Source organism: Doryrhamphus excisus, chromosome 13 (assembly GCF_030265055.1).
Source record: "Doryrhamphus excisus isolate RoL2022-K1 chromosome 13, RoL_Dexc_1.0, whole genome shotgun sequence".
Lineage (NCBI taxonomy): Eukaryota > Metazoa > Chordata > Actinopteri > Syngnathiformes > Syngnathidae > Doryrhamphus > Doryrhamphus excisus.
The window spans coordinates 1,554,045-1,568,793 of record NC_080478.1 but is presented as its reverse complement, the minus strand read 5'-3'; the positions used below and the strand labels follow the sequence as shown (position 1 = coordinate 1,568,793).

The 14,749-nt window shown below is 45.0% G+C and overlaps 1 protein-coding gene across 3 annotated transcripts; it reads right to left on the bottom strand.

The window, feature by feature from the left end:
* Nucleotides 1–1,648: 1,648 nt before the first annotated feature.
* Nucleotides 1,649–9,521, bottom strand: gng7 (guanine nucleotide binding protein (G protein), gamma 7). Of its 3 annotated transcripts, none has more exons than XM_058091171.1 (4): nucleotides 9,407–9,521; nucleotides 7,504–7,606; nucleotides 5,397–5,512; nucleotides 1,649–5,256 (listed from the first exon to the last, which is right to left on the bottom strand). In XM_058091171.1, the coding sequence occupies exons 3-4, from the start codon at nucleotides 5,475–5,477 to the stop codon at nucleotides 5,131–5,133; spliced, it is 207 nt and encodes a 68-aa protein (XP_057947154.1). In that variant the 5' UTR covers nucleotides 5,478–5,512; nucleotides 7,504–7,606; nucleotides 9,407–9,521; the 3' UTR covers nucleotides 1,649–5,130. The 3 variants fall into 3 exon arrangements, with proteins under 3 accessions (XP_057947154.1, XP_057947153.1, XP_057947155.1); XM_058091170.1 differs by lacking the exon at nucleotides 9,407–9,521 and adding an exon at nucleotides 9,016–9,359; XM_058091172.1 differs by lacking the exon at nucleotides 9,407–9,521 and adding an exon at nucleotides 9,128–9,359.
* Between the last annotated feature and the right edge of the window lie 5,228 nt (nucleotides 9,522–14,749).

Genomic DNA, 14,749 nt, shown 5'->3' with positions numbered 1-14,749 from the left:
TGTTCATATCAGCTTGACTGTCACAATTGAATTGAAATAACATAATGCATAATTGCACTGTTGCTAAGCTCCATTGCACCTGCATGAGCGTTTTTATGCACGCAAGCCCCATTAAAACACATTCCTTTGTCGCCATGCAGTGCAAAAAATGCAGCAAAACTGCCATAATACAGTTATACAATGGTCCACGACTGGGAGACCATTGGTTGCTGAGCTGTTTAGCTTGATGGTGGCCATGTTTTTCCATCAATTTTGCTCAAATTTAGCACACACGTGCTTGTCGGCCCCCTTAAGGTGTGCACCAAATTAGTCAGTAGTCCGGCTAAAGGTGTTTTGTAGTGCTGCATGAGAACTTTCAAACCAATCTGACTTCTGCAGGTAAATAATAGCGCCACCATGTCGTGTATTTGTCAGAAAAATAATAGCACAGGCGACACAGCAGGGGAGCATGTTTTGGCAAATTTGTGGCGGTTCAAGAGGAGAAGAGTTAGCTTTCATGAACAAATACAGTCATTAAAAAAAAAGGCAGGCGCCTAATGCTGAGTCATGGAGGTTGAAGTCATGGAACAAAATAGGAATAGGGTTTCCCCCCACCTGTAAACAAGACAGAACCGTGGGCGGAGGCAGAAACTCCCAATCAGGCAAAGCAAGCTGATGCAGATCAGCCACTCCGTTCCTATTTCAGCTTTTTGGTTTTGATGCTTTTGCAGAAATTTGCATTTGCTAATTCCTCAGGGCGTGATCCTTCTGCCCACAGAACACGGTATATTGACACCGTGTTCCTACGGGATCCTCTCATCGTCCCTCCTTGGTGCCGCTCCCCACCCTTACCGCTCACGTTTGCTCACTGATGTGAGGCCGTGCAGCCGGGAGAAGGGAACACTCCAGCACATGCGCCTCTCGTTTGTTTACTATCAGACAGACAGGAGGGGGAGGGACTGCACCCGGGGAATCTGAGGTCTGATTGGCTCCGGCTCATCCGCCCTGACTGTAGTTTGAAACTCTGTTGACCGGTGTCTCGCACGCGAACAATGACATTCCAGTGAGCAAACTAAAGCGGGAGGCCTCGCCTTGCTGCTCTTTTGTGGCTTTCACAGGAGAAACAATCACAACACAACACTTCCATACAGTATCTTGCAAAGAGCAGTACAACGCTCATGTTTCAGCCACACATACAACTACTATCCAGTGAAAATGCTAGCAAGGAGTGAGATAACGGTGACTTGCCGACAGCCAAGCATGCTAGTGATATCGTCACTGGCTGATGAGTGCTGCTGGCACTGGGGGAGCTGCGGTTCGCTGAGGAGAAACATGAACTCCAACACGTACTGTGACATTGTGAAGCAGAGCATCCTCTCCTGCCTGAGCCAAGATGAACCTCTGGGTTTCTCATCTGCTTTTCTATTCAACTCCAAATGTTCTGACAAATACTGTTTGAAAATGGATAAAGAGGCTAAAATGCTTGCATGCTAACACATAGCACCCGAAACGATAACCCTAATTCTAACCCAAACTCTAAGTTTCAGGGAGTTTAGGGGACAAAAAAAATCCCTACTGTGAATTGGATAGAAAATGGAGTGTCATCTGCTGGATCTGTTGGGTCACCACCGCCCACCCATCGCACACAAGTCACCACTGAAACACAAACGTCGTTATATCATCTTTTTATTAATGTTATCTACTTCTCAATATCTTTTTTTTCTTTAACAGCGATATCCACAAAATATTAACAGTGTGCAAGAAAAACAAGAGTTATGGCACATCAGAAGACAGTTACCGAAAAATAGAGAGATTTTCCGTCATCAAGGCAAAAAGGAAAAACACAGAATGTCATAATAAAAGGAGATCCAAACACAAAAATAAGATGAATCTCAAGGCGGCGCTTCCCAGCAAATGGCGTGGCTGATATGAAAAGTGTGAAATGCTTTGTTTTAGTCTCCGCTGTTTGGTCGCTCTGTTGAGTGGAAGGACATACGACGACAAACACCCAGCACGAGAAGGCAGATTCACGATGAACCAATCAGAGAGCTCAGACAATGGGTGTCTTTCTCTGATTGGAAGAAAAAAAAATCTTAAAAATGTCGGACTGCTTCAGGACAACACGTGTGTGTGTGTGTGTATGCACTATATGCATTTCTTTGTGGATGCTAACTCTTTCTGAAACGGTGTACGCAAAGGGCTGAAAATGTGCCAAAAAATGCACCCCGACTGTGTTGCCTGTGCTATTATTTAACTGACAAATACGACACATGGCGGCGCTATTATTAAGTCGATTTGACTTTTTGAAATTTGAAATTCCTCACACAGCTCTACACAACACCCACTGCAACGTTAATGTGTTTCAGTGAATCACCACCAAATCTGGTACACACCACTAGGACGCTGACAAGCATATGTGTGTAAAAAGTTTAAAAGCGTGGCTTCCAGTAAGCAAAACGTCCTACCAACTTGACCCATAAGTCATTTAGCATTTTTGACCACAACCCAAGGGGGCCGCCACTAATGTCATTGACCGTTGTAGAACCATCTCGTAAAATTCCCTCTCATAACATTATGACTTTAATTTAAATTCAATTTCCTCCAACCTAATTTGACAAAAATGACAACTTTTTGTGTCATGTTTGTGTGTCATAATAGCACCAAAATAATATCTTAATGCAGTAGTTCAACTATATGCTGCTAAAATGGCATTATTTTTATTATTGTTGTAAAAACACACCCCTTTGTCATTATATTTGGACTTTATTCTTGTTTGATTGCTGATGATTTTGACATTTTTGCTGTATTTTTACTGTCAAAATGTTTTTTTTTGCTTAACCTAATTTCCGCCCAAATTTGTTTGGTTGTTTTTCATAATATTACGACTTAAAAAAAACATATTATGATATTATTGTTGTAAAAATACACCTTTCTCATTAGACTACAAATTTTCTCATAATATTTTGTCTTTTGTCTGGTAAAATTACTGATGATTTTTCCAATTTTGGAATTTTTCATTTGTAGAATGTGTCGCGGGCAAATAAAAGGGGCCATTTCTGGCCCAGGCTGCCCTTTGGAGGCAATTGGTTTAAGACAATGCTGTCTAAGGGAGTGGAGGCCATTAGATGACATGTTTTGTAGACTCTGAAGACACTTTCAAGTGCAACTTACATGTGAACTTAACCTACAGGCTTATGGACTGTGGGAGGAGACAAGCACAGCGAGAAGATGCAAATTCCAGCAGGCCAGGCCCTTCTTATTGTGAGGCGACAATATAAACCACTAGATCACTATGCTATTGATCAGTTTGTTGGCCAAATTGCAGCTCCTCAACAGTCTGTGTAAAACCGATCGTCGGGTCATCTTCACTCCTGTCCGAAAACCCCCAAATAATCATCGTTTCCAGCAAGCGACTGCCGCATGCCTGCACCTCCCGACGCTAGGCTTCCCAACAATGTTGACCTCTAGGCAATCATTGCTCTGACCTACAAAGCTGTTCCAACTATGTTTGCATGTGCGTGTGTTGTCCTGGTAGTCACAAACAGACATTTGAGAAGAAAAAAAAAAGACAGAATGAGGTCAGTAAAAAGTTGAGACGCCGCTGTGGGAAAGTCAATGACAAACAGATAGGCCGAACTCTGACTGACAGAGTAGAGAAAAAAAAATCCACATCTGGCATTTCTGCGTTTGAGATTGTGTATCTTCCAAACACTATACAGGGTAATTCATGAATACTCAAGTGAGCAGGTTTCATTTAAAAAGAAGAAGAAATCAAGCCAAAACAGCTACTCTTCAACTTATCACATCTGCACACAGCGGAGGAAAGAAAGTTTGTACACACACCTTCACCTCTTTTTTGTTTTGAAATCATCTTTCGGTCTTCCTCTTCTATTTCCATCTCCACTTTTTACAATCAGCTTTTTTGTTCAGAGCGGAGGAGATCAGCTCCTATTCAAATGTTTCTGTATTCAAAGGAATGCTGGTTCTCGTTAGGGACAACCTACAAGCAGGAAGTGGGGTTGTATATTTCTTCCCCAGGAGAAGGTGGCTTCTTTTGTTTACTTTGTTACAACTTTCTTCCAAAATGAAAGTGCTGGTCGGCAGTAAAAACCTCCCAGCATGGCTCTACAAACAACTTTGCTCATTTAAAGATGGACATACACTGTAGGAATGTACATAAATGCTCCTATGAACACCTCTACAGTCTCCTAGGTAGGCAACCTCCTTACGTTGTTTATTATTAACTCCACAAGGTCTATGCCTTTGAAGTATCATCAGCTTTGTCCACCTCTACATGCGCTTTAAAATGTCAATTGTGCTACAAGCAGTCGGTGCGAAACTCTCGCCATTGACACACAAATGTCAACATTTGCATTGTAAAAGAAAAGATATGTTCTGGGAAAATATGGGAAATTCTCATCTTGCACAGGCAGAAAAACAAGTAAAAGGTGAGGATGCCAGGAAAGGAGGGCAAAATAAATTAGCTTCTTGGTTGACCGATATGTATTGACAACCGTTTGAAGCTGAGTGGAACATTACGCAACCCAAAGTCGGCTGCTGGCGCACTTATGAAATCTTACAGTGTATGCTCAGCCCGAGACGACATTAGCGCATCAACGGAATACCAAAATGGCACATAAAAGTCCAGAAAAGGATACATCACTGTGAGCATCGAGAGATGACCGCAGTGTTGTGGTGGGAGGCTTTGGGTGGGAACACGCCCACAGAGTGCAAAGCTCTGTTCATCTGTTCAATTTTGGAAGCAGTAAAAGATCCTCTCCGTGGACTTCCTGTTGTCCCTCCACTTGCCCCCAAACCCCCCGCCCCATGCTGCTCCTCCAGTTAAGATGACACTTGTTAGATAGTTTACCAGCATTATGTGAATATTACACCAAAGCACCTTAGCTCACACGGATCTCAGCCACTGTGAGGACAAAAAAAAAGACCAACACCTCCACATTCCTCACTCCGGCTGCAGGTTATGGCGCTTTTCCAGAGAGGCTATTTTGGGACTGTGTGTGTGTTGGTTTGGGATTTAATGGCCATATGTGTGTGTATCTATCTATATATGTATATATAAGTGTGTGTGTGTGTGTGTGTGTGTGAGAGAGAGAGAGAGAGAGAGGGAGAGAGAGAGACGGTGGAGAGCAGCTATAGGATGATGCAGGGCTTCTTGTCCTTAAAAGGGTTTTCGGAGGTGGGAACGCCGACCAGCAGAGGGTCGCTACGAGCGTGCTGCTCACAGTAACTCATCAGGTCGGCGGCTGCTTTGGATACCTGACAGGTGGCAGGTGGGTAGGGAGTGAGTGGAGGTGCGTGGAGAAGGTGGAAGAAGACAGAAATAGTGAGCCAAGAATGACACGAGTGAGCAACATTACCGTATTTATCTTTCAACTAGTCAGGGCGTTGCGGAGTACCTTAATCCGTTCAATACCCGCCTCGATCCTCAGCTGTTCCACCAGTTTCCTGGCCTGGGCGATATTATTAGTGGTGGACATACTGATCCATCAGAATGCACCAACTCTGGAGAAAACTGAATAAGAGTCAAAGTCAGCATATACATGCACCTCAAATGTATGACATTGCAAAGATAATAAAGACAAAGCCCATCTTTTTTCAATGACAGGTGCCCTGTGCTGCCACCGCTGGGTTATAGCGCCGCTGTGTGGTGACTACACAAAAGTTCACAACATAAGTCATTCAAAATGAATGAAAAAAATAAAGCATGCGCCCACGGAACACACAAGTCAAGACTGGAGGAAGGCATCTCAAATAGCACCAAGATAAACGTGATCAAAATGAGTTGTTGTTCCATATGAAGAACAGATGCATTGTTGGCAACCTCATAAAAGACAAATGTAACATTGTCATGTGCTTTGTCATGTGTGTGTTTAGGCTCTGTTATAACTGCATTATAGACACATTTAAAATCTAAATTAGGGGTTTAAAGGAAAACTGCCTATCATCATATCAACCTCTAATGTTTCAGGTCATCAAACTAATTCAAATATTAGTTACTGACAACACAACTGAACACAAAATGCAGTTTTTAAATGAAACTTTTTGTTATTAAGGGAGAAAAAAATCCAAAACTACTTCAAGGCCCTGTGTGAAAAAATGATCAACACCCCCTCCTCCACAGTAATTTAACTCGGGTCAATAGAGATCTATCAGTCTGTAAAAGGTTATAAAAGCCAATTCTTAAGCGTTGGGACTCCAGCAAACCTCAATGAGAGCCATTGTCCACAAATGGCCAAAACATGGAACAGTGGCAAACGTCACACTGTTCGCGCAGCGACGACTCTTCCAAGAGGTCACAAAAGACCCCACAACAACATCCAGAAATGCAGGCCTCATGCCTCAGTTAAGGTCAGTGGTAATGTCAGACCTGGAAGACTTGCTGTGATAAACTTGCAATGAACATTTTGAAGTGGCCTAGTCAAAGTCATGACCTGAATCTTGTTGAGATGCACTGGCATGACTTTAAAAAGGTGCTTCATGCTGGAAAGATATCACAAACGCTGGGTGGGTTGCAGTTGTGACTGCTAAGGGTGGCCCAACTAGTTGTTAGCTTTCAATCACTTTTTCACACAGAGCCATGTAGCTTTGGATTTGCAAGATAGACCAAAAAAATAGTCTTCAGGCTTAGGCTTCTTCGTGACATTTAACCTTCCTGGTACATTGTGCTGTCATGCTTGGTGTTAACATGTTAATGTTAGCATGTCAAAATGCTAAATGTTTTTAGCATTGCTAACATGCTTACATGAGCATACTAGCATTTTTCATGAATATCAACTCAAGCAGACACTCCGAGCCGTCATGCTCGGTGTTATCACGTTAATATAATTAGACTTATATTATCGGGCTGCACAGCTTGGAGACCAGGTTCAATTCCATTAATTAATTGGCGACTCCAAATTGTCCATAGGTATGAATGTGAGTGTGAATGGTTGTTTGTCTATATGTGCCCTGTGATTGGCTGGCCACCAGTCCAGGCTGTACCCCGTCTCTCGCCCGAAGACAGCTGGGATAGGCTCCAGCACCCCCGCGATCCTCGTGAGGATAAGCGGTAGAAAATGAATGAATGAATGATATTATCCAAGAATTATACATATTAGCATTTTCAGAGGTAGGCACTTATATAAACAATTAGTAGTATGTGTTAGCATACTAATATTAGCATTTTAGCATTGTTAGCATTCTTCAAGTCAGAAGACTCCAGCATACTCCACGTCCATAGTGAGTACAAGCGGTACAGAAAATCAGTGCATTATTCTAAACAGGATGGGAGAATCTCTATGGATGTTCTGAACTCCCATTGCTAAAGAGTGCTTGGAGCTCATAAACTGATGCCACGTTGTTCTTGTAGTGGTGACTGAATCAACATCGTGCCTGCTGGGTGCAGGCAAGCAGTGCATTCCATTTTCCTACCACTGACAAATCAACCATGTAGTTTTATGCCCATCTCTAGCATGTGTGGTGTACCAAATGTATCTGCGGCAGCGAACGCATGGGAAAGGCTACCTGAATGATAGCAAGAAACAGGACCGTTTGGATGGAAATGCAGGAGATGATCAGTCAGCGGGATACATAGACGGCCAACAGGTGCGCTCACACTGATGTCTCCCTGCAACAAAGTAGAAACACGGTGAGTTGACACCTACTCGTCATTTTTATTAGGTCTGAATGGAGTAAAAACTGCAGTACTTTGCAATAATGTGTTGGATTCATTGTTGTAATATACTTAAGGAGGCGGGTGAGCCACACTGGCACAAATACACATTCATTGATCCCACAGGTGGGATCTCCTCTTCCCTGCCAAGTTGTCACACAGCACAGTTACGATATCTGCCTTTGCATCCTCACACTCTTTTTTTTCTTCTTCACTCCTCACCAAGAATGCTACACAGGCAGCCCTCGCGCACACACTATTTCCTTCTACGTGTACAGGTGTACTCGCTGCATGCGTGGTGTCTCTCACGTCGTGTCTGTCACCCTCTCCAAACCCAAGGGGAGAGTCCAGCTTTAATTACTCCCCTCTGTAGTGTGTGTGGCCTACTGCCTCAATGATGTGTTTGTGTGAAATCATCATCCCAATGTTAATCTTGACTCGTAGCTATAGCGAGCATTCAACGTACTTGACTTGTGTGAATGTACACTGGGAACTTATGACTTACACCCTAATTGTACTGCATAGAACAGCAGGTTTGCTGTTCAAAATCTCACACGGCAAGGGGCATTTCTTGGGCACAGCCCCCCCTTCAGGTCACCACATTGACTTCGGATTGGATTGAGGTCTGGGTTCTAGATGGGCCATTCCAAATAGTGCTAAAACAGTTGCATGCATCATTATTTTGTCATAATTATTGTGCTCAGCCTGTTGATTTTTTGCTTTTTTTCTCCAAACTTTCTCTGTGCTATCATAAACTGGCTGGGCTTTGAGACATACAAGCAATACAGATTAGCAACACAGCAATATAGATTTTAAATATAATTCAAAAATATATTATTTAAATATAATCTGAAACGTCAAAACCAAAATGCATGTTGTTTGAACTTCCAACACCAGCAGCTCTGCTCTGCACAACGCCCCACGCAGAGAGCCAAGGAAGAAGCACACATTACTGCTGTCAAGACAAATGCATCAATCGTGTATCGATCCAATCCGGCCTCCGAACCGATGTGTCAGTGCACACGCAGGCCCTGCTCGCCTGCACTGGCTTGTGCAAAGGAACACGATGCGGGGTTTTCGTGGCTAGAACAGCGTGTCCTCTCGCTTAACAGTCGATGTCCACGCATACGTAGACACACACACACACACACACACGCATAAACACGAGTGGAGGTTGTGCACACATGAAATAAAGTGAGCTATTCTTCCAATTTGAGAAGGTCTGCAACAGGCCCTGATGGGTGCAGGGTGCTGACACGTTAAGGCAGCGGGGTGCAGCTCTAAAGCCAGACATCTACAGCAGCAACAAGACCGGGGAACACATGCCTTCATGTTCGGCTGTTATGCAAATGGTCCCGACCTACTTGAGCCACCTTCGAGAGTCCAGTCCGGTCCAGTCAGCCCAGCAAGGAAGGCACTTGAGCAAAAAGGGGGGAGGAGGGTACAGTAAATAATGTAAAAAAATCTTCCACTGACCCAATCCCCAGTACTGTCCGGCCCACCACCACTATCACCACCCTCTCTTAGCCGGGAAAGCGTTGGGGAAATCCGGCTTCGTGACACCGATGGAGTCCGCCTCCGCTGCAGCCGCCCTCGGTGGGGAGAAGCCGGGCATGCAAGGGTGCTACTGCTGAGGGTGTGTGTGCGTGTGTGTGTGTGCGTGCGCGCGCGCACACAGCACGCACAGGGAGAACCACACGTACACTAAAAAAATGAAAAATTACAAAAAAATCCCGATTAATGTTCGCAACTCACCTCGGAATGCGCTGGGTTGATTTAAAGGGCCAGTCCGCTGTTTTGTCAGCCTCTCTGCTCTCTTGCTGGCCGTCGACACTGAGCCAAACGCCTCCCTCCTCCTCCTCCTCCTCCTTCCTCCTCTCCCCCAGCGACTGTCCACTGCACTCCCCTCCCTCCTTCCAAGCCAAAGGGGCTCCAGGCTACAGCATTTGCAACATAGCAACCTGCATGCATCCACAAAACCAAACCTTACTGAATATATTCTCCCCCTCCCACTCATAATGCAACATGCAGCTGCATTTGCAAGAAAAAAAGTCTTAGCCTCGTGTCATCTACAAGAGATGATGGCGGGTGCAAGATGGTGAATGAATACTTCATCTTACCACACATCTGACGTTAGGGCCATTGCAGGCTTCCTTAGTCACATCACAGCCTATCACAGCAACCCCTCATAGAACAGGACAATGTTCCAATCACATAAACACTGCAAGAGCAAAGACAAATGCAACACAATTAATACAAATATCACAAAACACACATACAAAAAAGCAACATAAGAAAGTTCATTCGTATTTCTAGGATGTTTCGATAAGACCAAAACATTATTGGTGTTGCTGAGTTGAGTAATCACGAAGTACGTCGCCTCTTTGTTGCCAGGGAGAAGAGAGACGTTGGTGCACTGCAGGTATTTTTTTATTGTCATTTATACAGTGGTACCATGGCATACGAGTGGCATAAAATGCGAGCCATCTTGGACTTGGAGCTGTTAGTTACGGGCAGGCATAGCCAAGGACTGCTACTTGAGGGCTTGTGTCAAGAATGAATATAAATAGCATTAGCAGCACGCTAATCGTCACCGGGCAAAGTTTTCAACACATCAGTATATGTACATTATAGTGATCTTGATGATCTTATTTATCATGTATTGTGCAAAACTATGACAACAACATCTCATTAAAAGCACAAAATGAATACAGACATACCGTCCACCAGTCTGAGCCTGGACTTTGCTTTTTGGAGAGGTGAACTACATAAATATGCATATTGGCACTCAAAAAGGTCATCAAATCTGACCTTTATGCATTCCCACATCGTATCTCTCTGTAAATAATTAGTAGTTAACTATGGACAAAATGCAATTCATCACGAGTAAATATTTGACAGCCCTAATTTCTCAATTGTTTGACTTTTTATGTATTTTACTCACTTTTTGTCCCAGCCACAACCTAATTTGTCGCTCCTACAGCACATTTAGCCCCCCCCAAATGTTGAATGAATGCTGAGAAATACGTATAAATTCACAGCAATGTCAAACAACACGTGTAAATGCTGACAATCAAGCACAATGACACTCATGTGAACTATTGAGTATTAGCATTGACATATACGTATGTACACTAGTGTAAATGCTGACAACCAGGCACCCTTATACGAGCTCCATGACGGACGTAAGTCTGAATAACAGCATCCGTATTACTGCTTGAATCCCAGCATTGACTACCAGCAACTTTTACAAAGGCGCATCAACAATTGCTTTTTCCATCCAACCCTGACTTGATGATCCCCGGATGAACTGTTCACTATGATCTCCCACAAGGGGACGCTATGGCCCCACTGGCGGTGCTTATCATCCTGCCAGGGGGGAGGGTGCGGGCCGCTCCTTCTATTCCTGTCAGGCGCAGCACAAACACATTTAGCTTCCACAGCATTTGGAGTGCTGAGAGACCATGGAGATGAAGGTGGACTCTCATTTTCACATCTTTGGTGTTGACAAAGAGTGAGACGGGGGGGTGGAGGTGTGCACACAATCCATATTTTGTGGCTTCCTGGACACCTTGCCCAGCATTTTCTTGTAAGCACATAGCATGATGGTGTTGGTGGGGCTTATTTATAAGCCTGTATACCGCATTGGCCTCATTTCCACTGATATGTGACGTGATGCCTGTACATTGCGCCTTCCTTCCTTCCCTCCTCACCTTTGCTCTCATCCCCTCCATGGAATGCATTTCAGCTCATATTTTCCCACCATCCCTTATCCTCTTGTAAATGATGCTGTAGGGGATTACACCTTAGTTTTCAAACAAAATGAGCGGTGGAAGCCCCCTGCCCCATGACTCACCACTAAAAAGATGTACTGTATGTCTAAAAGGGTCACTCTCCCCCGCCTATGCTGCTTTTTTGGTCTCTCGCTCAAGTCTTTCCCAGATGTCTGCAAGCACAAGTAGATGATCTCATTAAGATCCAGGAGGAGGGAGCGATGATGGTGATGGTGGGGGCAAGGGCCAAATCCCATCCATCCTTCATTCGGCGTCCACCTACGAGCAGGTTGGGAGACCTGTGCGAGTGTGTCGTAACGCATCCCTGTCCCCAGCGGGGTCATGCTGCGCACGCATGCGACCACGTCACGCTGTCTCCATGGCAACGGCACCAGGCTCCGGCATCAGCGAGCAGATGTTAGGGGTTAACAGGAGGAGGAGGAGACGGCGAATGCGTGGGCTCTCTGTGCCAGCACAGAGCTGTGAATTCAGAAAAAAAATGGGATGATGACATCGTGGAGGCCCTTTTTCTGCACATTCACATGATAATGACTTTCCAAACCTTCTGACTGGGCTCCTTTTGTGTGTCTATCTCTATGTTACAATACAACTTCCTGTTTATATCACAGAACGCCGATCAGTTTGAATAAAGACTGAGAGAGGGTGATGTTCTGCATGACAATTTGGATTTTTGGTTGGGTTATCGCTCTTTCTGCAGTTGTGCCTGTTTGGCGATTTTATTTTGCTTGCTGTCTGTTTCCTATTCGGACGGAATGCATTACCTTACTCTGATGAGAGAGGGCTGGGGGGCACACCTGCCTATGATTTGTAATTACGGTTCTATTTAGTTCGGTTGGAGCTTCTCCTAAGTGCAGGTTCCCTGTGCTACGGTTTTCTTGGTATTAATCTTAGTTCCCCCCTCCCATGGTGAGTTTCATGTTTGCCTTTTGGTGTCATACCATTCCGCGTGAGCTTGTCTTTTTTAACCGCAGTAAATCTGGTTCTTGGGACATGAAAGGAGCCCGAACTTGTGCCCAAACTTGTGCGAGTTTGAGGCATTCCGACCTTGTTCTACTCTGGAGTCGCTGCAGGGGAGAGGCGACGAGCTGGTGTGGACTTATTAATAACAAGAGGGTTATTTCCCAACTGTTTTGGGGAAAGGGACCTGACTGTCGTTTGTGCATATGCAGCAGGACAATACCACCCAGAGGGGCGTGATTGGGAGGAATGGCATCCCTGATCTGAAACCGTGCGTTGTGATGTTTGTAACATAAGAATGGCACTTGGCACCAGGACGCCCGAGGCCACAGGTCTCCGATCGACACGTTACACAATACGTCCACATGTTCTGGGCACACGGGTGAAGAGAGAGGCTGAGCTGTCAAGTTGGATTAGATGGCGGGGGAGGATTCTGGACAGACCTGGGAAACCCAAACGTCTGGACATCTGGAAGAGTCTCCAATTTGGTGAGTCTTCAACTCTTACCTCTGGCAGAGCTTCACCTGCATCCAGGGGGAGTACCGGGATATTGAGTCCGAATGGGCCATATCCTGTGTCTTCAACCAATCGGAACTGCAGCCGCAAGGTGATCGTGGCAGTTGTAGTGGTGTCCCAAACCCAAAGGTGGACACCAAAGGTCAGGGCTGCCGTCAAGCTGAAGAAGGAGTCTTATCAAGCATGGATGGCCTGTGGGACTCCTGAAGCAGCTGACAGGTCAGACGGCACACAGCTTCGGCGATGGTCGAGGCAAAAATTTGGGTCTGGGAGGAGTTCGGTGAGTCTACAGAGCACTACTTTTGGTTGGTCTTGAAGAGGTTAGTCTCAAAAAGGGGAAGCAATGCCCGGTCCACACATTTTACAGTTGGGACTGGGGCCTGCTGACCACGACTGATGTCATCAGACGTTGGAAGGAATACTTTGAGGCTCTTCTCAATCACACTTACATACCTTCCATAAGCAGAGCAGAAGCAGAAGTGGAAGTAGAGTCCGAGGATACGTACTTTGGAGGGAGCATGAACATTTTTGTCTCATCTGACCACATGACATTCTCCCATGACCCTTCTGGATCATTCAGATGGTCCCTGGCAAACCTTAGATGAGCCCACATTGCTGACTTCAATAATCATAAGTATTTACACCACCTGCGATTTTGCAAGTTCTCCCACTTAGAAAATAGGAAGGGATCTGAAATTTTCATCATAGATGGATTTCCACTCTTAGAGACATAATCTGAAAAAAGAAAATAAAAAAATCACACTGTATGATTTTTCAATGATTTATTTGTAAATTCCTATGGTTCACAAGTATTTGTGCTAATATTAATATTTAGTGCAGAAGCCGTTGTTTGCAGTTTCAGAGGTCAAACGTTTCCTGCAGTTCCTCACCAGGTTTGCACATACATCAACAGGGATGTTGGCCCACTCCTCCACACAAATCCACTCTAGATCGGTCAGGTTTTGGGGCTGTCGCTGAGCGGTTTGGAGACTGGCTAGGCCACTCCAGACCCTTGATGTGCTTCTTACGCAGCCACTCCTTGGTCATCTTGGCTGTGTGCTTGGGATCATTGTCATGTTGGAAGATCCAGCCACGACTCATCTTCAGTGCTTTGGCTGAGGGAAGGAGGTTGTTGTCCAAAATCTGGCGACACAAGGCCCCATTCATCCTCTTTTTTTAATACAGTACAGTCGTCCTGTCCCCTTTGTTGAAAAGCACCCCCAAAGCATGATGTTTCCACCCCCATACTTAACAGTAGGGATGGTGTTCTTGGGGTGCAACTCAGCCTTCTTTGTCCTCCACACACCACGAGTGGAGTTTGAACCCAAAAGCTACATTTTTGTCTCATCTGACCACTGTCCACTCCCATGACCCCTCTGGATCATTAAGATGGTCCCTGGCAAACTTTAGACGAGCCCACATGGGCTGACTGAAACACAGGGGAACCTTCTATGCAACGCATGGTTTTAAAACATTACGCCGTAGTGTTCTACTGACAGTAGACTTTGAAACTGTGGTTCCAGCTCTCTTCAGGCGATTGACCAGCTCCTGTCATGTAATTCTGGGCTGATTCATCACTTTTCTAATCACGAGTCATGCCCCAAGAGCAGGGATCCTACACGGAGCCCCAGTCTGAGGTAGATTAGCAGTCATGTTTCGCCTTTTCCATTTTCTAACAATTGCAGCAACTGTTGATTTATTCTCACCAAACTGCTTTCCATTTGTTCCGTAGTCTTTTCCAGCTTTGTGGAGCTCTTTAATTTTGTCTCTGGTGTCTTTGGAAAGCTCTCTCGTCTTGCCAATGGTAGCAGTTGGATTATGACTGACTGTG